The sequence below is a fragment of the Leptonychotes weddellii genome, chromosome 6, assembly GCF_054177405.1.
Source record: "Leptonychotes weddellii isolate Sample4059 chromosome 6, ASM5417740v2, whole genome shotgun sequence".
Lineage (NCBI taxonomy): Eukaryota > Metazoa > Chordata > Mammalia > Carnivora > Phocidae > Leptonychotes > Leptonychotes weddellii.
Genome location: NC_138374.1, coordinates 13,068,098 through 13,091,816, shown reverse-complemented (window position 1 = coordinate 13,091,816; position 23,719 = coordinate 13,068,098). Strand labels below are relative to the sequence as shown.

The 23,719-nt window shown below is 34.0% G+C and overlaps 1 protein-coding gene and 1 pseudogene across 1 annotated transcript in view; both read left to right on the top strand.

Annotated features, from left to right (window-relative positions):
- Positions 1-23,719, top strand: part of CCDC172 (coiled-coil domain containing 172) — an 81,229-nt gene that overhangs the window by 16,628 nt on the left and 40,882 nt on the right. The window contains exons 4-7 of the mRNA XM_081823064.1: positions 8,143-8,259; positions 9,425-9,590; positions 19,049-19,150; positions 19,505-19,607. Of these exons, the coding sequence (XP_081679190.1) occupies positions 8,143-8,259; positions 9,425-9,590; positions 19,049-19,150; positions 19,505-19,607 (488 nt within the window). The remainder of the gene's footprint in view (positions 1-8,142; positions 8,260-9,424; positions 9,591-19,048; positions 19,151-19,504; positions 19,608-23,719) is intronic.
- LOC115937270 (U2 spliceosomal RNA) lies at positions 18,871-19,095 on the top strand (annotated as a pseudogene).

Genomic DNA, 23,719 nt, shown 5'->3' with positions numbered 1-23,719 from the left:
ATGATTAATATCATTGTGATGACAATCTTGCACATGCATCTTGGTGCACTTAGTTTTTTTAGGATAAAGTCCTGGGAATTGAATTGTTCTATCAATAGTTATATACTGTTAAGGCTTTTGATAATTTCCAAATTGTCCTCCAGAAAAGTTGTTCCAGTTTATTTTCCCATAATTTCACTACTCTTATAATTGAAATTATCAATTCTTTTGGCAAATATAAGAAAAAGTGGCATCTTTTTATAGTTTTAATTTGAGCTTTCTGTTTACTTATATTTTTATTTTTTTTCACTGATTGCTAATATTTACTGTGTGTTTTACCTATTCATATCCTTTCCTTGCCTTTTTCTTATTGACATCTAGCTTTTTATATGTTACAGATATTACCCTTTCTTTGTCATTTGTTGCAAATTTTATTATTTGTAGGTTGACTTTTTATGACGTATTTTATTTAGTCCAAGTTTAGAATGTTTGTGTTGCTAGAATTTTAATCTTTTTATTTGTTTGTTCCTGAAATCCATCTCAGGCTTGGGAAAGCCTATTCCACTCCAAGGTTTTAAACAGTGTGTTTTTCCAGTACTTTTCCAGTGTTTTTTTTTCTTAAATATCTTAAATAAAAATGACTCTTCCTCCATTTTTGCTTGGGTAGATGTCACATGATCTCCATTGACCAAAAGCACCATCTTTATGATACAGTAATGCATATATATTTGTTTCTAGATAGTCTATACACTTCTATTAATCTGTTTGTTTTGGCACCAGTATCATATTTACTTAATTATATTAGCTACTAAATATCTTTGAATCTCTGGGATGACAGTTTCTTTTTTAGAATTTTCCTGATTCTTTTCAGGTTTTTTGTTATTCTAGATAAATTTAAAATCATTTTGTCAAATTCTAACAAATAAAACTATTGGGGTTTTAGTTAAGACTGTACTACATTCATGTGATGATTTGGGAAGAATTGGTATATTTCCATCTCTGAATCTTTACATTCAAGGACAAAGCATATCTTTCTCTTTATTGGATCTCTTATGTTCTTCAGTAGAGGTTTTTTTTCATATAGGTCTCAGATATTTTTTAAGCTTATTTGTGTATTCTTTATTTGGTTACTGTTATGAATGAGATCTTTTCCATGCTTTTTCTATTTATTTTTGGTAACTAGAAAAGATACTTAGTTTTTTATATTTATTTGTTACTACCTTTTTACTGATTCTTTTTTATTTCTAACAGTTTTTCAGTAGATTTATTTGGATTTATTAGGTATGTAACAGTAGCATTTGCCTAAACAAATGAAAGAGAGTTGTGTACTAGCTTTTTTTTTGATAGTTGTATCTCTTATTCCTTTTTCTTGCCATATTGCTTTAATACAAACTTCCAGAACAAACTTAAATAGCAGTGGTCTTATCTGGCATCCTAATAACCTCCAATGAAAAGATGAGAGATGAGCAAAGACTTGACTGAGGTAAAGGAATGAACCAGAAGGAATCTGGGAAAAGAGATTCTCAGGCAGAGAGAACAGCCAGTACAAAGGTCATAGGAGGGAGTGCACCTGGTAGGTCCGAGGAATAACAAAGAGGCCAGTGTGGCTGGAGAAAGTAAATGAAGAGGAGAGTAGTAGAAGATAAGGTTGGACAGTGAATAAGGGAGTGCAGATCATGAAAAGTCTTATGAACCATTGTAAGGATTAATATTTCCTGATATTGAAGCTTCCTACATTAGGATTCCTGTGTCATAATGAGTTTTCCTTTAAGTACTACATCTGGGTGTTACACACAACTGATAAATTGTTGAACATTACATCTGAGACTAATGATGTACTGTATGTTGGCTAATTGAATTTAAATTAAAAAAATACATTTATAAAAAATAGATCTTTTTCTTTTACAAAACCTTAATATCTGTTGTTGATACAATATCCACTGATGTATTCTAGCATTTAAAATGTCTTTTATTATAGTCATAACACATTATTTCCCCCAATTGCTATGAGCTTAAAATGTGAAATCTACATAACTCTCTTATGTAAAGTTGCCTTACACTGTGGGGTAGATCATTTAATCAGCAAAATGTCAGTTCCTAAAGTCTGAGAATATTTTAAACAGCAGCAACCACAACAAAGGGTAGCTTTGTACTTTGCTTACTTGGACCTAAGCCTTAATTTAGAATTCTCAGTCATTTTCAATTTTCAAGTTCTTCTGGTAGAAAAATACCTAAAGGCACCCAGGCAGCAAGAGTAGTGAAGAGTCACAAATCATGGCTATGCTGAAAACTGACCTAGTTGACCAGATAGGTCAGCTCACTGGGAAAACTATAAGCTCTGTTGAAAAATCAAATATCCCAAGAGGAATAAAACAGGGAAAGAAAAAAATCTTTATTGCTGAGGGAAGCAGAATTAACCAGAGTGTTGGCACTGCTATAAATTAAAATTTTCCAAAACAGCAATATTTTCTGACAAAGCTTGGCTAGTTGATTCTAGAATATAACTTTAAGGCTGCATGCAAATATTTTCTCTTCATCTGTAGTCAGAGGAAGAAGAGAGATGAGAAAGGGAAATTTGTATTACTGCTACTAGGAACCTTCTACCCTTTTCTTTTTGTTGTTATAGCCCCTTGATATTCCTGGGTAACTTAGGATATAGAGTTAGTAGTCTCTAAAGTGTTGATTTATGAAAGATGTCCAAGCTACCATGCATATAAGATAGTGCCTCAATTCAAACCTGACTGGGAAAGATACGTTCAAAAATATTTTGGGAGGTGGTTCAAGATGGCAGCATAGGAATATCTGAACTCATTTCCCACATACACACCAAATCTACAGCTACATTTGGAAAAATTCCCTCTGAAAAAGACCTGAAAACTAGCTGAAAAATTCCTCCACAACAAAGGATAACATACAGGGCCACACTGAGATGGGTGGGAGAGGCAGAGACGTAGTCTCAGCAGAACCCACTTCCTACCTTGGCACAGCAACCAATAATCAGGAGGGAGCTCACAAATATGGAGCCTCTCCCTGAGATCTCAGCACACCAGCGTCAGGCACACCAGTCCTTGGGACTTAACAGGGGAGAAATGAACCCTCAAAACATCTGGCTTTGAAAATCAATGGTGCTTATTACATCCAGGAGATCCAAAGTGCTGTAGGGAACTAAGGTTCTGCTCTTAAAAGGCTCATAGGTAGACTCATTTTCCCCAGAACTAGTGCAAAAGCAGCAGTTTGAACAGCACCTAGACTACATATATGTGAAGGAGAAACTTATTTGCTAATTATAAAGCATCTGTCAGAGGGACAGGGGCCTATTGGGACTGTCTCTAGAGATGGAGCTACAGATCGGTGCCATTTTTGTGCTCTTCCTCCACCTTGTTCCATTTTACTGACTTGCTAGCACCATTTTTGCACTCTCCCTTTATCTTGCTAGCAGTGGCTGGCACATGCACACAGTCACAGCACTCTCCAGGAGAGCTGCCCTGCTAATGCCAGGGAATGTGCCCCACTCTCCCGCTGCCTTCTTAAAGCTGGTGGACATACACACACACAAAAAAATCTGATTTAAAAATGGGTGGAGGATCTGAATAAATATTTTTCCAAAGAAGACATACAGATGGCCCACAGGCACATGGAAATATGCTCAACATTACTAATCGTCAGGGAAATGCAAATCAATACCACAATGAGATATCATCTCATATCTGTTAAGATGGTTATAATCAAAAAGACAAGAAATAACAAGTGTTGGCAAGAATGTGGTAAAAAGGGAACCCTCTTGCCCTATTGGTAGGAATGTAAATGGTGCAATTACTATGGAAAATAGTATGGAGGTTCCTCAAAAAATTAAAAACAGAACTACCATATGATCCAGCAATTCCACTTCTGAGTATTTATCCAAAGAAAATGGGAACACGAATTCAAAAAGGTATGTGTACCCCTAGGTTCATTGCAACACTATTTATGATAGCCAAGATATGGAAACAACCTAAGTATCCATCAGTGGATGAATGGATAAAGAAGTTGTAGGTAAATATATAATGGAATACCACTCGGCCATAAAAAAAGAATAAAATCTTGCCATTTGCAACAACATGGATGGACTTTGAGGGTATTATGCTAAATGAAATAAATCAGATAAAGACAAATACCATAAAATTTCACTTATCTGTAGAACCTAAAAAAACAAAACATACTGACAAAGGAAAACCAAACTAACAGATACAAATAATAGATTGGTAGTTACCAGTTGGGAGGAGTTTGGGGGGATGGGCAAAATGGGTGAAGAGGATCAAAGGGTACAATCTTCCAGTTATAAAATAAATAAGTGCTTGGGTCATAATACATAGCATGGTGCCCATAGTCAGTGATATTGAAAGTTGCTAAGAGAATAAATCTTAAAAAATTCTCCTTACAAGAAAAAAAGAAAAGATTTTATAATTTTGGTGACAATTGGTAACTTGACTTGCTGTGGTGATCATTTGTCAGTGTATATAAATATCAAATCATCTTGTTGTACACTGAAAACTAACATAATGTTGTATGTCAATTATACCTTAGTTAAAATTATTTTTAAGTCTCAGTTTTACATTTCTTCTAGTATCTTTCCAATTCTGATCCCCACCCATCATTTTTACATCAAAAGAGATGTTTCTCATGATAATTTATTCTGTGAAATGTCCTTGTCTTGTGATCATAGCAGTATGTTCGGGGTTGTATCTGAAATTATTTACCTAAATTTTACACATCAGTAGGTCTGGTTTTCAAACACAAGAGTGTGAATAATAGTTTAAGGAATTGGTTGTGATAACAAAAAGAACAAAAGGAATAATGAAAAACACATTCTGCAAATAGGTGGCCCTGAAAAGCTATTTCAGCTTTTTTAAGGGTAACAACTTACACTTGGCAGAGAGGACCTGGGAAGATCCAAAAGTCTTTGTCCTTTCAGTTTCATTAAAATATGAAAGAACTCTATTAATAATAGACCCATGTAGCTTCTGCAACCCTAACTTGCTGCTGTCTTCACCATGTGAATCATCATATTGTGGGCATCTGCTCTTACTGACTTGAGCTTTCCCAAACTCCTGCCTCTTTTTCTATTATGCTTTTTCCTTTATTTGCCAATTCCGTTTTATATTAAATGTTTTCATCACAGATCCTAAGTGAATTTAAAAATTAGTGTTACTGTAATTTTTCTGTAGTTACTGACTCTGGACCTTTTTAAGGTTGATTTAAAGAGGAAAATGTGGAAGTAAAAGATAAAGACAGAATATAAGACAGAAAGTGGGAATGATGAGGAGAAGCAGACCAATAATAATAAAAACAACAACAACAAAGAAGCAGAAAAGACCTCAAAATGATAATTCCCATAGAAGTTTAGGGGAAGAGGAAATTTACACATATACCTTTCTTATAAAGCTTTTGAATAGTTCTCTGCTTTTCATTTGGGGTATATAGATTTCATTTTTCAGATTATGGTAAAATATTCCAATTAAATGACAACTTGTCTAATAGTTCTCCTTAATTATTTTCTTTTTTAGGAAAGAGAACAGTGGTAATTTTAGGTCTTAATTGGTGATAGCTGGAATGGGACACCTTAATTTTTTATTTCTTACCATAAGGCTTTTCTGAACCTGAATAATAAATTTAGTTATGACTTATTTAAAAAAATTTTTAGCCTGGTAAGTACTATTTTCTTCATTTCTGGGTTTCGACATAGGTCTTTCACAACAGATCAGTGGTGGAAACAATTAGAATTCAGGAATTTTGATTCATATGTGACATACCTTATTGGATTAAACCAAAATTGATCCAGCCCAATATTTGGTCTCAAAGCAGTTTTGCAGGCATTCATGGTTACTGTCCAGAATAACAGCTCTGAGAGTTAGGTATATACTGCAAGCAGCCTTCTCTCATTAAGTTCTGGTAATTTTTCTGTTTCTCAAACTTACCTACTTTCATCTTCTGCTTTTATCAGAGACTAAAGTCCCTTTTAGTTCCAGAAATATCTCTGTTACTTTGAAATAGTTCTATTCCTAATTTAGGAGAAAAGAAGTCAGAAGAGCTGGATTTTAGTCCTGAGTTTGCCTATACTTAATTATTTTACCTTTGTTAACGAATTTCACTTCTTTGGAACTCATTTTATTCTCATTTATATGATAAATACTAAATAGCTCTGAAGTATTTTCTTATTCTAAATAAATGTGATAGAATTCATGATCATACTCTTGTTTGCTGTTGTTACCATTTTCTATATGATTTCATAGATCTGGCCATATTTCTAATTTCTGTCTTCTTAGTAAAATAACTAACTGCCCCATTCTTCCTTCCCGCAACTTTAAAAGTATTTTCTGAGTTTCTTTGGTCCTGAAAATTGTATCTCTTTCATCACTCTCTATTGATGTCTTTCTTAAGATAGAGTTGATGAGAACAGCACCAAGTACTGAAGGTGTGAGCAGATGTGCCATGATATTATATATATATGCAAGACCATATTTTCTTTTTTATTTCCATTACTTTTTTTTCTGTTACTTTTTTAATGCCAATATTTTCAGGACTTTTTAGCCGTAGCGTTTCAAAATATCTTTCAGGCCAACCCTTTGCCTCTGGACTAGACTATTCTTAAGCTCTTTACTATTCAATATCTTCTGGGACAGAGATTTCACACCCTGTCTCTCACCTTCAGGAAGTTCTTATGGCTAACATAAATCTTGCTTTCTGCAATTTAAATTGAATTTATTTTCTTTTTCTTTTCACTGTGGAGATGGGAAGAGCCCCAAACTAAAAGTGATGCTTTCTTATGAGGGCCAGTACTGAATATAGAGGAAAGATTATTCCCAGTCTGACATCAGTTTTAGCTTTTATATATTAAAGCTTCCTGACTTTCATTTCAATATTCATGGTCTCAGGAGATGCTATTCTTTATGCCCCAAATGAAATAATAGTTACATATCCAATATTAATGTTTATTATGTATTTTGCTAACTAGAACCAAATGAGGTACTAAAATAAAAAATGAGTTCTGGGATGGGGTGGCTGGGTGATAGACATTGGGGAGGGTATGTGCTATGGTGAGCGCTGTGAATTGTGTACGACTGTTGAATCACAGACCTGTACCTCTGAAACAAATGCTACATTATATGTTAAAAAAAAAAAAAAGGAAGAAGCAGCAGAAAGGGAAGAATGAAAAGGGAAAATCGGAGAGGGAGACGAACCATGAGAGACTATGGATTCTGAGAAACAAACTGAGGGTTCTAGAGGGGAGGGGGGTGGGAGGATGGGTTAGCCTGGTGATGGGTATTAAAGAAGGCACGTATTGAATGGAGCACTGGGTGTTATACGCAAACAATGAATCATGGAGCACTACATCAGAAACTAATGATGTAATGTATGGTGATTAACATAACACAATAATAAAAAATAAATTTAGAAAAAGCATTTGAGGTCTTTAGCACATTTGTGTTTTTCTTAGTATAACTATAATCATGGGACGGGGTTTTTGCCTCTGGTTTGTAGATTTTATCTCATTTTATTAGTCATACTGTATACATGTTTAATTCATCCATATCTTCCTTATAAGTGATGAGAATAGAAACTTGTTCTTTAACTGAGGCTGTCTTGAAGCAGAGTTTAATATGTGTAGTCAAAAAGCTTTTGATACCGGGGCACCTGGGTGGCTCAGTCGTTAAGTGTCTGCCTTCGGCTCAGGTCATGATCCCAAAGTCCTGGGATCGAGCCCTGCACTGGGCTCCTGCTCCGCGGGAAGCCTGCTTCTCCCTCTCCCTCTCCCCCTGCTTGTGTTCCCTCTTTCGCTGTGTCTCTCTCTGTCAAATAAATAAATAAAAATTAAAAAAAAAAAAAGCTTTTGATACCTAAGCTAAGAAATGTGTTGGGTACTGTGAAGAAAAAAGAAAACACATTTTCTGCCATTGAGGGGCCTATCTTATTGGGGGAAAATATTATAAAACTTGTGATGGTAGAACACTTATAAAATAATATATGATAGTACATATAAAATAAGATGTGTAATGTGAATTTTATTTTTCATTTAAGGTTAATACAGAAAATATCTTATACTATGTAGATCTGTTCTGTTAGCTAAGGCACCCTGAGTGTTTAACTAATTGTTTCATTCTGATTTCTGTTTTTTTCACTTTAAAGGTTCAGCAGTTTTCTGAAAAAGCCTTCCTCTTACAGCTTTGGAAAATTCATGAAAATGCCTTAGAAAGACAGTGTAGTGAAATTACAAACCAGAGGAATATGCTTCTCCAAACCTTTGTAAGCCTCCAGCCACTTAGAAATACCTATTTTACTAACTGTATTGAAAATATTTAGATATACTTAGGTGTACTGTTAGAAAATTATCTGTATGCATATTGGCAGATAGTCCTGTTCAGATATGGAAAAGTATTAAGTGCTATTTATAACCAGTTGGTAGAGTAATATAGTTAGAAAGAATTCTATTGGCAGGGATGCAATATAGAAATTATTTGCAATTGTAATAAGCATAAAAAACCCCAGTGAAACTGATTTGAATTGCTCAGGCTTTGAGACTTTGGTTTTAATGCTTTTGAAAGACAGAGAGGTTCATACTTAAGGCATATTTATGGATCTTGGTGAAGAGATAGATTTTGTTTATCTTTTTATCTTAAGTCAGAACCAACAAACTTAGTAGTTTTAAATGACAGGGCCAGTTTAGGAATGTGACTTATAATTAATTGACATTTCAAAGAAAATACATGTAAAAATATTAAAAATATTTATCTGAAGTCAGAACCAACAGACTTTGTGCTTATACATAACATGTCTAGTTTCTCAATGTAGTTCACTATTAATTGACATTTCTTAGAAAAAATAGATAAATACAGTAATATTTAGGTTCTGTCATTGTGCAGAGTTTTTGGAAATTCTTCTATCTTCTTCATGTTGATGTTTCTTAATGTGAACTATTTTGTAGAACTGAATTGGAAATAAATATATAATTTTACCTCCTTTGTCTATATTTTAAAAGGTTTCCTTGGATTTCCTTGTTTGTTTTTTCTATAGCAGTGATTCCTTTGAGTGTAGATTTTCATTTTCACATTTGCACATTTAATTATTTTACCCAATCTTATATTGCAATGACAGAATGGCACCCATATATGGCTATAAGTTAATACATAAATAAACACAGATATAATGACGAGTAGTAGAATTTCTATCTCAATAATACTCCCAAAACATTAAGGATAAAACTTTCATGTGGAAATAGTTGGTTATTAGTATATAATAGCTTCACTTTTTTATTAATATTGCTGGAGGAATAAAGCATTTTTGTGATAACACCAGGAAGTATAATTTTATATTTTTGTTGTTAATAATTCCAAATGATTGCATTTTAAATCACTAAAGAAAAATATTATTACAACTAACATCTATATTTGATCTTTTGTTTGTTTTCCAGGGGGCTACAAAGAAAAGAGTGAGAGAGGAGGAAGAAAAATTTATTAAGGAAATTACAGACTTCAATAATGAGTATGAAGTAACAAAGAAAAGAAAGCTTTTGATAAAAGAAAATGTCAAGATTGAAATATCTGACTTAGAAAACCAGGCGAACATTTTGAAGAGGGGTATGAGTATATAGTGCCACCTCATTTATCTGTCATTAATGAAAATAACTTATTTTGAGCCAGTGAATTTTCCAGAAATTTAACTTTTTCATAAGTAAATTGGTTATTGCATACTATTCTTTTGCATTTATCTTAATTATCCTAATGGAAATGTATCTTTTATTGTGAGCAGTCTCAAGTTCTTTAGAAGTAGGTGTGACATGGGCATTTAGTCATTCATTCAATAAACAAATATCTGTTACTCTGTTATGTGATAGGCATTATTCTGGGTCATGGGGATATAAAACTAAAAAGTGGAGGAATCAAATATGTAAGCAGGTATTTATAGTACAATGTGATAGAAGCTATAATAGGGGTAGGACTGGTACGATGATCCTCATTTTACCATCAATACAATTTAAACTAGGAAACAGGGTTACACAGTGGGGTGGGGAGAATTTCATTTCAGGAAACCTAGCATGCAGGTTATTGCAATCTATGATAAGATCCTGAACTAAAGACATTGCCAAAGAGAAGACAGGGTAAATTAAAGAGATGTTTAGGAATAATGATAGGACTTTATCACTGATTAATGTGAACAAAAATAGAGAAAGTTAGGAATGACTTCCAGTTTCCATATGTCAGAAATTGGGTAGAATATGGTACCAGGAGGAAGAGCAGAGGTAGAGAAGCCTGTTGGAACTATAGCCTATTCTGGACAAAATGATTGAGTTTTGTTTCAGGTATTTTTAGTTGGAGATGTCTATGGAATATATAGGGGAAGATGCCCAGGTGGCAGGGGAAGATTTGGTTGTGAAGCTGGTAAGAGAGATCAGAGCCAGAGCATTAGGTTTGGGACTGAATCTAGAGGAGTTGGTGACATCATTCAGAGAAAACATATAGAGGGAACGTAGATGAGGAATGAAGACCAAAGCCAGAAACTGGGAAAGCATTACATTTAAGGAAAGAAAGAAAAAGAATGGGACAGAGTAGTCAAAGAAGGCAAGATAAGAACCAGCAGAGAGTAATATTTTAGAAACCAAAAGCAAAATATGTATTCCTCAAATTAGTGGAAAACAAAATAGGATATCAATTTGATAATCAGAAGATGTCAAGTGCAGTAGCATAGAGTAGAGCAGTAGTAATAGATTGGAGTCAATGGGAGTCGAAGTAGAGAATGAAAATATAAATGATATTAAATGGAAAATTAGTTTTTAATGGAAGCCTTTCTAAAATGTACTGTTACTTTGATGCCTTTAGTAAATGGAGAATAATAAACACATTTAACTTTTTTATTGACTTGGAGCTATCCATATGAATAATTTATTGTTTTGCTTTGCATATGACAACTTTACTGTAATAGTTATAGTAATAGTAATAGTATATGACACTGTAATAGTAATGACAAAATTACTATTTTAAGTAGTATTCATCAGGCTTATACTATATAACAACCACCATCCTAAAGATTATAATTGCTAATATCATGTTGATTTCATTTAAATCTTAATTTTACCATTTGATAGTTGTGTGATTTGGGGCAAGATGCTAAACTTTTCTTTGGCTCAGTTTCCCCATCTGTAAAGATGGGGGTTAGTAACCATGACCTTAACAAAGGTTGTTGTGAGGATTCAATGAAATAATACTGAAGCACATAGAATGCTGCCTGCCACATAATGAAACCCTCAAAAAATGTGAGGATTATACTTTTTAGTCTCATTTTATAGATGAAGGAAATAAGGTTCTCAGAGATAAATTACTTTGGGTAGAGAGTGTAGGACAGAGGCACACATCTGGAAAGCTTTAAAAAATATTAAATGCTTGAGTCCCATTCAAGACCTATTGAATCAGAATCTGTGGGAGAAGATAGGGAACATAACTTTCTAAAAATCCCTTAGGTGATATTGATGTGTACTTTCAATAACAAGTTAGAATACAAAGTTAAATAGGTACATACTTTAAAACTAATTTCTGCAAAAAGTCATGGATATCACCACTTCTATCCAACATAGTATTAGAAATTTTAGCCAAATCAGTTAGGCAAGAAAAAGAAATAAAAGGCATCTACATTGGAAAGAAAAAAGTAAAATTGTCTCTGTGCCCAGATGATAATGCTCTTATTTATAGAACACCTAAGGATACACAAAAAACTGCTGGGACTAATAAATAAATACAGCAAAGTTGCAGTATACAAAATCAACACACAAAAATAAGTTGCATTTCTATGTATGAGCAATAAGTGATCCAAAAAGGAAAAAAAAATCCATTTATAATAGTATTAAAAAGAATAAAATACTTCAGAATAAATTTAACCAAGGAGGTAAAAGACTTTGTACATTGAAAACCATATAAAACATTACTTAAAGAAATTAAAGAAGACCCAAATAAGTGGAAAGACATCCCATGTTCATGGATTGGAAACATTGGTATTGTTAAGATGGCATTATTACCCAAAATGATGTATAGATTCAATGTAATCTCTATCAAAATCCCAACAGCATTTTTTTCATGAATTGAAAAACCCATCCTAAAATTCATATAGGATCCCAAAGGATCCCAAAGAGCCAGAACTATTTTGGAAAAGAAGAACGACGTTGGAGGACTCAACATTGCCTGATTTCAAAACATACTAAAATGCCACAGTAATCAAAATTGTGTGGTACTAGAATAAGGATAGACATATAGAAAATCAGGATAAAATAGAGATCTTAAATATAAATCCTCGTGTATGTGGTCAAATGATTTTTTATAAGAGTGCCAAGACTATTCAATGGGAAAGGATAGTCTTTTCAACATATAGAGCTGGGAAAACTGGATACCACCCTTACCTTACACAATATATAAAAATTAGCTAAGTCTTAAACTTAAGTAAAACAACAAAGCTCTTAGAAGAAATCATATAAGAAACACTTCATCATATTGGATTTGGAGATGATTTCGTGGATATCAAAAACACAGGCAACAAAAGAAAAAATAGATAAATTGTATTTCATTAAAATTAAGATCTTTTGGGGCACCTGGGTGGCTCAGTCATTAAGCATCTGCCTTCAGCTCGGGTCATGATCCCAGGGTCCTGGGATCGAGCCCCGCATCAGGCTCCCTGTTCCGCGGGAGGCCTGCTTCTCCCCTCTCCACACCCCCTGCTTGTGTTCCCTCTCTCGCTGTGTCTCTCTCAGATAAATAAATAAAATCTTTAAAAAAAAAAATTAAGATCTTTTGTATATCAGAGGACACTATCAAGAGAGTAAAAACACAACTCACAGAGAGAATGAGTTGTGTTTTTTATGGAAAAAATATTTGCAAATCATATCTTTGATAAGGGATTAATATCCAGAGTATTTTTTTAAGTAGTGTCTGCACCCAATTTAGGGCTTGAACTCATAACCCCAAGATCAAGAGTCATATGCTCTACTGACTGAGCCAGCCAGGTGCTTCTAATGTCCAGAATATAGAAGAACTACAACTCAACACCAAAAAAATAAACAACTCAATTAAAAAATGGGCAAAGGACCTGAGTAAACGTTTCTCCAAAGATATGGCCAATAAGCACACGAAAAGGTGCTCCACATCACTAGTCTTTAGAGAAATGGAAATCAAAACCACAAAGAGATACTACTTAACACCCATTAGAATGGCTATTATATCAAAAAAAATCCACAGTCTCCACAACATGATATTCACAATGTTCAAGATGCAATTCAAAATTACTTGACTTCTGGAGAATCAGTGAAATGTGACCTAGTGTCAAAAGAAAACCATGAGATGCCAAACCCACAGTGATCTAGACATTGGAATTATGAAATACTTTATAGCAGCTATTATTGAGCTATGCTCAGTGAGTTAAGGAAGATGCACTTGCACTAGATGAAAAGATAGGTAATTTCAGTGGAGAAATAGAAAATGTAAAAAAAATAAAAGCATATTAGAACTGAAAAATACATTATCTGAAATAAAAATGTCACTGAATAAGCTTAATAACAGAATGGAACTGATAGGAGATCCAGTGAACATGAAGTGATAGGAAATCCAGTGAACATGAAGATAGATTGATAGAAATTGTCCAATCTGAAAGAGATGAGAAATTAAAATAAAATGAAACAAAAAACTAGAAACTTAGGAACCTGTAGGACAATTTTAAAAGGTCTAACATTCAAGTAATTGGAGTCTCTGAAGGAGAGGAAAGAGAATTGGCAGAAAATATATTTGAAGAAATGGCAGAAAATTTCTTAAATTTTCTAAAAGACATTAATTTGCAGATTCAAGAAGTTCAGCAAACCCAAATAGGGTAAATTCAAAGAAATCCGTGCCTAGCCACTTAGTAGTCACACTTAAAAAGTCAAAGAGAAAGAGAAAATCTTGAAAACAGAAAACAGTAACTCTAATGACTATGTACCTGTAGCTAGAAATGATAAAAGTCAAGAAGACAGTGGAATAACATCTTGGAAGTGTTGAAAGAAAATTTTCCCTATCCAGTGAAAATATCCTTCAAAAATGAAGTTAAAAAAAGACATTTTCAGATAAATAAAAATTAGGGGATTCCATTGCCATCATGCCTGAAAGACAAGAAATGCTAAAGGAAGTCCTCCAAGTAGAAGCAAAAATAATACCAGAGAGAAACTTGGATCATATTTAATGAATTAAAATAAGCAGAAATGGCAAATACATGGATAATTATAAATACTATTTTTTTCTCTTAACTTTAGAAGACACATATGATTGTTTAAAGCAAATAATATATTGTCTTGTAGAATTTATAATGTACACAGAGGCAATTTGTATACGTGCATACCATATGCATATATGACAGCTATCACATAAAGGGCTGGAAAAGAGGACTGGTAAATGGATCTATACTCAGAAAACCAGGAATAGAAGGGAACTTTCTCAACCAGATAAAGAACTTGTTTGAAAAGCCTACAGCTAATATTACACTTAATGGTGAAATATCGAATACCAATATCATTCGAAATGGTGACATATTAAATACTTAACCCGCAAAGATTGAGAATAAGGCAATGATGCTTAGTCTTATCACTTCCATTCAATACAGCTCTGGATGTCCTAGCCATTTTAACCTTTTCAATGAGACAAAATAAAGTTGCCTCTATTTACAGATTACATGATTGTTTCCTTAGAAAATTATAAGGAATTTACAAAACAATTACTAAAATTAATAAGTCAATATGGTAAGGTTATAGGATACAAGGTATATATTTAAAAATCAGTTGAGGGGCACCTGGGTGGCTCAGTTGGTTAAGTGTCTGATTCTTCATTTCGGCTCAGGTCATGATCTCAGGTCTGCCCAGCGTGGAGCATGCTTAAGATTCTCTCTTTCCCTCTCCCTATACCCCTCCCCCTCCACTATCTCTCTCTAAATAAAAAAAGAAAATCAGTTGAATTCTTATATACTAACAGCAAACAATAGAAAAATGGAATAAAAATGCCATTTAAACAGCATCAAAAAACAAAATAGAAACAAATTTAACAAAAGACATGAGGGACTTCTACACTATAAACTACAGAGCATTGCTGAGAGAAATTAAGGAAGACCTAAATAAATAGATCTATCATGTTCATGGATTAGAAAATTCAATTTTGTTAATAGATCGGGTCTCTTCAAATTTATCATAGTTTCAACAGAATCTCAGTAAAAATCCCATTAAGTTTTAGTAAGCCTTGACAAGCTGATTCTAATACTTATATGGAAATGTAAATCGCTTAGAACAGCCAAAATTTTTTAAAAGAACAAAATTTAGAGATTTATACTCCCTGATTTCAAATTTTGTTGAAAAGCTATAGTAATCAAGACAGTGTGTCACTGGCTTAAAAATAGGTATATAGGTACCACTGGAATGAAAGAGTCCATAAGGTCAATTGATGTCAACAAATGTAACAAGGCAATTCAGTGGGGAAAGGAAAGTCTTTTCAGTAAATGCTGCTGGAACAATTGGACATCCACTGCAAAACAATGATTCTTAAATCTTACTTCACACCATATTAAGCATTAACTCAGAATGGACATACACCTAAACATAAAAGCTAACATCATGAAACTCTTAGAAGAAAACATAATAGGAAATCTTTGCCATCTTGAGATAGGCAATGATTTCTTAGATGGGACACAGAAACATGAACCATAAAAGAAAGAAAAAAAATACATTGGATTTCAAATAAATTAAGAAAAAACACTATTAAGAAAAATCAAAAGAGGGGCACCTGGGTGGCTCAGTCGGTTAGGCGTCTGCCTTCGGCTTGGGTCATGGTCCCGGGGTCCTGGGATCGAGTCCTGCATCTGGCTCCCTGCTCAGTGGGAAGCCTGCTTCTCCCTCTTTCTCTGCACCTTTGCTCCTGCTCTCTCTCTCTCAAATAAATCTTTAAAAAAAAAGAAAAGAAAGAAAATCAAAAGACAAACCACAGACTTGGAGAAAATATTTGCAATACATATATCTGCCAGTGTACTATTATCTAGAATATAATGAACTCTTACAACTTAATAATAAGAAGGCAACAAAACTGATTCTAAAAGGGGAAAAAGATTTGAACTTCACAAAAGGGCATATACTAATGAGCAATGAACATATGAAAAGATACTCAATATCTTTAGTCATGAGGAAAATACAAATTAAAACCACAATGCAATATCACTGTACACGCCTTTAATTAAAATTAAAAAGACTGGTCATATGAAATGTTGGCAGGAATGTGGAGCATCTGAAATTCATATGGTACTGATGGGAATGTAAAATAAATGGTACAACCACTTTGGAAATTGTTTTGCAGTTTCTTAAAACATTAAACATACATTTACCATATGACCCAGCCATTCTACAACTAGATACACCAGAGAAGTGAAATTTAGGTCCACACTAAGTTTTTAGTAACTTTATTCACAGTAGCCAAAAACTGAACATAACTTTTAAATGTCCAGTAAGAGGTAAATGGATAAACAAAATTGGTGTATTCCATGCATTGGAATACTCAGAGATAAAAAATAACAGATCTGCTCACAGACAACATGGTGCCTGAAAGAAGCCAGACACAAAAGAACACATACTACATACAATGCAAATTGTATGGGACAACAAGCAGGCAAGTGACAACAAGCTGATCAGTGTGGTTGCCTGGGTCAGAATGAATAAAGTGCAAAGGGGCAAAGGAAGCTTTTGGGATTGATAGAAATACACAGTTTCTTGATTGTTATGGTGCTTTCACGAGTATATGTTAGAGCCAAAACTCATAGATTCGTATGCTATTAAGTGGTTGGATATAGTTCATGTAAATTATTCCTCCAGAAAAGTGATAAAGAAAACATCCTTGATACCACACATACTGTAGGAGACCTCTATTTTGTATCCTTTCTTCCAGAAATATGGATTTATTTTAATAGATTTGCTTCCATACTACCTGGTACTGTTGGTCTTTGTACTTTCACAAAGCCCATCTCTACATATATCAGAACATTTTTATATGAAACTTTAAACTGTAATGGCAGGACTTTGTTTAATGCTCTGTCTCCAATAGTATGAAAGAGATAATTATGAATCGATGACTGCTTCAAAAGGAGAAGTATAAAATGAAGTGAAAACATATAATAAGGGAACTTAACCTGGACTAGGAGTGAAGGAAATTCTCCCCGAACAAGTGACTTTCAGATTGAGGTCTGAAGGGTGGCAGGAATTAACCAAATGGCAGATCTGAGTGTAAATGTCAGAAAATTGGGTATATAAGTCAAGAGCTCTGAGGAAGATTTGGGCTGGAGCTGTTAAATTCAGGAGTCACCCAGAAAAAATGAATTGAAAGAAAATACTAGAACCCTGAGGAACACCAGGGTTTTCAAAGCAAGAAGAAAAAGTCCAGTGAAGAGTGTGAAAGGTAGGCAGGACACATTACTGTGTGGAAGGGAAATCACCTCGGGGAGAGAGCGTTTGACGGAGTGATCAGCCCATGTTAAATGCTGCCAAATTGTCAACCATGAAGACTAAGAAGCAGCCATGGGTGGTCCCTTGTGATCTTTAGGGAAAGCAACAGATGGAAGTAGGAAAAAAGGAAGGACAGAGGGCAGGTTGTAATGGGTTGAGTAGAGAGAGCAGAGGAAATGGTGATCATAAGCGCCCACAAGCCCTTTAAGCGAAGTTTCTCTGGATGAGACAGTCCAGTAACCCAGGGGGATATGAAGTCAGGGGAGGGCTTTTAGTGGTTTATGTGTTGTCCTTTTTTCATTTCTGTTTTTTGAGACAGGAGATACTTGAACATATTAAATGATGATTGATCAGAGCCCATGGAGAAGTAGAGTTGAAAATTCAAGAGAGAAGTAAAGTTCCCAGAGAAGATAGGAAATGGTGCACCAGTGGAGGGACTGGTGGTGATTTCAGAAGAAAACAAAACAAAATAAAAATAAAATCAGGAAACAACCTACATGACCATCAATAGGGGCCTCTAATTATCTGAGTATATATCTCCCTATATTTTTGTGACTATATTTGCCTGGTAAAATCTACTAATGAAACTACTAGGTCAGAGGAAAATATTAAGAGAGTTAATGCCAAATTAGACTCCTTAAAGCACTGAATTAATTAATTTTCCTACCAACTCTATAGGAGAGTGCCTGTTTTCTTATATTATTATTCTACACCATTACCAATCTGGGTATTATCATTAATCTTTACCAATCTGACAAGCAAAAATATTATTTTTATTGTTGGTTTAATTCACATTTCTTTGATTTTGCGTGATGTTGAATTTACTTTTCTGAATTTATTGATCACTTAAATTTCTTTTTATTTTCCTGTGAACAATCTGTTCATATTCTTTGTTCATCTTTCTACATTTTTGTTCCTATTGATTTATATGAGTTCTTTGTAAATTAAGGAAGTTAGCTAGTTATGTAGTGTCATGTGTTATAAATTTTGTGTCCTACTTTATTGTATACCTTTTGAAAAATTAGGAGATGAATCTTAAAGGATGAATTGGAGTTTGCTGTGGGGATAAGGAGAGGAAAGATATTTTAGGTAGAAGAAGCAATATTAGCAGTATTGTGGAAGTTTGTAGCCATATAGTGAGTACTATGCAATGTCATTTTAAACATGCTTTACTTATGAAGGATAGTTTTCTTATTATCTCATTGGGAAGCTTGTTTTATTTAGTGATGTTACGTTATTTTGAATTCTCTCTAGGTAGTCTAACCATCAATTAACTAATTCTTTTGTACCTCGTTGTTTCTTAATGAATCCTAGTCAGTTTATTAGAAACAGTTTCTAGATGGCCAAAGGAAGCCTGCTGGGGCTTAAAATTGACTATATGAATCGCTTCTCAGCCTTTTGGCTAAGATCAAGTATAGTATCTGTTTTTATCAGTTTAAAATTGACCATGTGCCGCTTAAATTTTTACTACACACACACAAAAAGTTAATAATCGCTGACATATTCAAGGCAAAGCCTAAGTGGTTAAAATATGGCTTTTATTTGTCTATTTGTTTCTAGAAATGAAGTCAGTGGAACATGATAGTGGCCAGTTAAGTGAACTTCAAAAACAAAAGAGTGAATTAGTACAAGAATTACTTACTCTGCAGAGAAAACTTAAAGGTATTATCTTTATGAGCTAGTTTATTTTGCTGATGAATACAGTTACATACACATAACAGGGTTGTATTATTATTTCAAATTGCACTAACTTATTGGTACAGTGTTATTATTGGTATAAAGAAGAAATAGGTAAAACACTAAAATAAACGGTGTTAGATCTGGTAGTTTTAATGTCATAAATTTTGTCGAGATCTTTTTTATGCCTTTAATTGCTATATTAAAGTAGAAAAATAAGAATCATGAGTACATACATTTTACATAAAGCACCAAAAATTAGAATATTGTTCTTACGAATGAATAAAGTTAACTCTTTATGTTTATTTTTTTGAAGACTGTAAGCATTTTCTTGTTTAGTTTTTGAAGATAAAAAGAATGAAGCCATTTGTACTACCAAATACCTAGAGGCAGAAAAAGTAAAAATCAATGAAAAGCCTCAAAATGATGCTGAATGCTTAAGGTAAGAATTCCCTATTATATTTTGGTGTAAAATCTGCTAATTTTTCAAGTTGTCAAAGATATTTCAGCATAAAGCTAAATGTGTAGTTTTTTTTAAGTTCCAGATAAAGATGTTAATTCCTTTTATTTGTATTGTGAAGTATGCTAATGAGAAAACGCTTCACTGGCTAAAAAGTGCTACATGTAAGTTTCACAGTGCATCGGGTTGATAATACTGAAATCAATTTTTTCTTTTACCTCATGGACTCAGTGTTATTCACATCCCAATAGATTAAGACAAACTATTGGTTCCACAACTGTCCTTCCTGTTATTCCTAACTTTTTTTAAGATAGATTTCTTTTTTTTTTCTTTCTTTCTTTCTTTCTTTCTTTCTTTCTTTCTTTCTTTCTTTCTTTCTTTGAGAGAGAGAGCACACAGAGGGAGAGGGGGAGGGAGAAGCCTACTGCCCGCTGAGCAGGGAGCCCAATGTGGGGCTGGATCCCAGGGCCCTGGGATCATGACCTGAGCCGAAGGCAGACATTTAACCGACTGAGCCACCCAGGCACCCCCTAACTTTTTTTTAATGGTTGAAATTATTTTTTATTGTTTCAGATTTCAGGGGGAAAAAAATCACAACCTACTATTTTACTTGAAATTTATTACTATTTGTTTTATGCTGAAAGAATGAAATGTATTTTCTGTATGGGAAATTGAGCTGCTTTTTATGTATTTGGATAATGAAAGAATGGCTGGTGTTTGAAACCACATAGTCATACACACAAGGAGAAAACCTTCAGTTTGTTAATTTTACTATTGTTTATTAATAATTCAATGTTATATTTGCTGGCTTAATTTCAAAGAAGTTCATCTACTTTCAGGGCTAAATATAAGGAAAGAAACCTCATTACTGAATCTATGAGAAGCAAATGAAGCCTTCTTTTACATAAATCATATAGAAATATGCCCACTCGAGCTGAACAAATGCTTCATATTAGCAGTGTATTGCTTTAGGCCATAGTTTTAGTAGATTATGAGAAAATATTTGCAATTTAATTTTATGTTAAGTTTTATAAGCATGAAATATCAATCTCTTGGGTGATATGTGTGATGAAGAATGAGTTTCTGTAATGACAGTCTGCTTATTGATTTTTTTACGCTTTTAAAAATGATAATACCCATTGGTATCATTATGGTTAGTAGTATAAGGGCTTCTGATGTGAACTCCGGTTTTGTGGGTTTATCACTCAGTCATAAAAATTTGCCCTGGGTTAAAATTAAGCACACAAAGTCTCTTAGAGAGTGTTTTTTCCTTCACAGATGGTGACAGAAGAAATTTGAATAGAAAGAAACATTCGTCTATATACATTGTCCTTTTTTTGCATTTTAGCAGTTATCAAATGAAATGCCAATATTTACCAGTTCCCACTTTAAATTATTTGATATGTGTAGTTTAGTTTGCTTACTGGTATGTTCCATAAAAGTCATTTCAAGTATAAAGAACTAAGTCAAAATACCGAATATAAAGATTTTTGGAAATAGGGCCATAAGCCTTATAATTAGTGCAATAACAAGAAGCTAATAATGGCAAGAAACGATATGACATTTATTCAATATCATGAAGGCCAAAATTAAGTTGGTTTTATCCCTAAATTTTGGAATATTATTTTCCATCTGTGTGTTCAAATGTATACTAAATTCTGTTGCCTTTTTCTTAAATTTTCAGGTTTAACTGCTATTGGTATAGATAGCAGGGTGCCCATTTTTATAGCAGGGTTTCTCAAACTTGGCACTATTGACATTTTGGCCCATGTCGTTCTTGGTTGCAAGAGGGGAGTCCTGTGCAATTTAAGACATTTAGCAGCATCTCTGGCCTCTAAACTCTAGATGCCAGTAGCACCTCCCACCCCCAGCTTTGACAACCAAAAATGTCTCCAGACATTGCCAAATGTCCCCTGGGCAGAGCGGGGTGGGCAAAATTGTCCCCAGTTGAGAACCAGTTTTATTTTAAGGTTATTATAATTGTACTTCTACTTTTATTAAACTTTAACCAGTTAAGAAAGCAATTACAAAAAAATTAATATTAGTTTATTTCTATGAGTATATTGTTTCTACTTCTAGTAATTAGAAAATTTTACACATATTTTATACTGTCTATTATTGGAATTCTTTCATAATGATTATGGTTTTCTTTTTTAAATTAATCTGCCATGTTCAGATTATTTGTTGGACTCTATCTTGATGCCATCCTTTAGTGTAGAGAACCAGTACTTACATTCACAGTGGTTTAATGGTCTCTGCTTTAGGTAATCATTTCCTCTTTATAAATACCAAGATGCTTACTTATTTAAAAGATTCTATTTTGAAGATTGTGGGATCATTAATTAAACATATTAAGGTAGCTAACTTGTAGACTATTGCTATGATTAACACTTAAGTCAAAGGTTGGGTTAATTCATTTTTTTTTATGTGCCAAGCATTTTATTTGTTTATTTATACACACACTGCAGTTTATATTCACTATATTACTTAAACCTCAGATATGGTAGTCTTCAATCCACATGTTATAGATGAGGAAATACGGCCTTAAAAAGTGCAATGATCTCTAGAATCATCCAGAGTTGCCTTTTTTTTAACTTTTTTTTATTATGTTATGTTAATCACCATACATTACATCATTAGTTTTTGTTGTAGTGTTCCATGATTCATTGTTTGCATATAACACCCAGTGCTCCATGCAGAACGTGCCCTCCTCAATACCCATCACCAGGCTAACCCATCCTCCCACCCCAACCCCTCTAGAACCCTCAGTTTGTTTTTCAGAGTCCATAGTCTCTCATGGTTCGTCTCCCCCTCCAATTTACCCCCCTTCATTCTTCCCCTCCTGCTATCTTCTTTTTTTTTTTAAACACATAATGTATTATTTGCTTCAGAGGTACAGATCTGTGATTCAACAATCTTGCACAATTCACAGTGCTCACCATAGCACATACCCTCCCCAAAGTCTATCACGCAGCCACCCCATCCCTCCCACCCCCCACCACTCCAGCAACCCTCAGTTTGTTTCCTGAGATTAAGAATTCCTCATATCAGTGAGGTCATATGATACATGTCTTTCTCTGATTGACTTACTTCGCTCAGCATAGTACCTTCCAGTTCCATCTACGTCATTGCAAATGGCAAGATTTCAGGGTTTTTTTGATGGCTGCATAATATTCCATTATATATATATGTATATATATATATACATATATATATATATACCACATCTTCTTTATCCATTCATCTGTTGATGGACATCTTGGCTCTTTCCACAGTTTGGCTATTGTGGACATTGCTGCTATAAACATTGGGGTGCATGTACCCCTTCGGATCCCTACATTTGTATCTTTGGGGTAAATACCCAATAGTGCAATTGCTGGATCGTATGGTAGCTCTGTTTTCAACTTTTTGAAGAACCTCCATACTGTTTTCCAGAGTGGCTGCACCAGCTTGCATTCCCCCCAACAGTGTAGGAGGGTTCCCCTTTCTCTGCATCCCCGCCAACATCTGTCATTTCCTAACTTGTTAATTTTAGCCATTCTGACTGGTGTGAGGTGATATCTCATTGAGGTTTTGATTTGGATTTCCCTGATGCCGAGTGATATTGAGCACTTTTTCATGTGTCTGTTGGCCATTTGGATGTTCAAAGGTTGGGTTAATTCATAAGAAGTTCCCATGAGGTTGTATAACTATGACTGATCTAGTTTTTTCATATAGTTCAGGGAGGATAGAAATGATAAACCTTGGGTTCTTGAGAGGCAGTAAGCATAGAGGTTAAGATTACAAACCCCTTAAAATCCCAGCTCTGCTATTTATTAGGTTACTAACCTTGTACAAGCAATTTAACTTGTCTGTCCTCAGTCTCCACAACTATAAAATGAGGTTCATAATAGCATCTACCTCACAAGATTATAGTAAAAATTAAATGACTTAATATATATAAAGCCCTTAGAACAGTGCTTAGAACATAGTAAATGCTCTAAAATTAGATATAATTATAATTATATGATTACTTATGATTGAATTTTTATTTCATATTATCCATGAGGATTTCATGACTTTCAAGCTTCTTTATCATTTTTCCCTTCCACGTG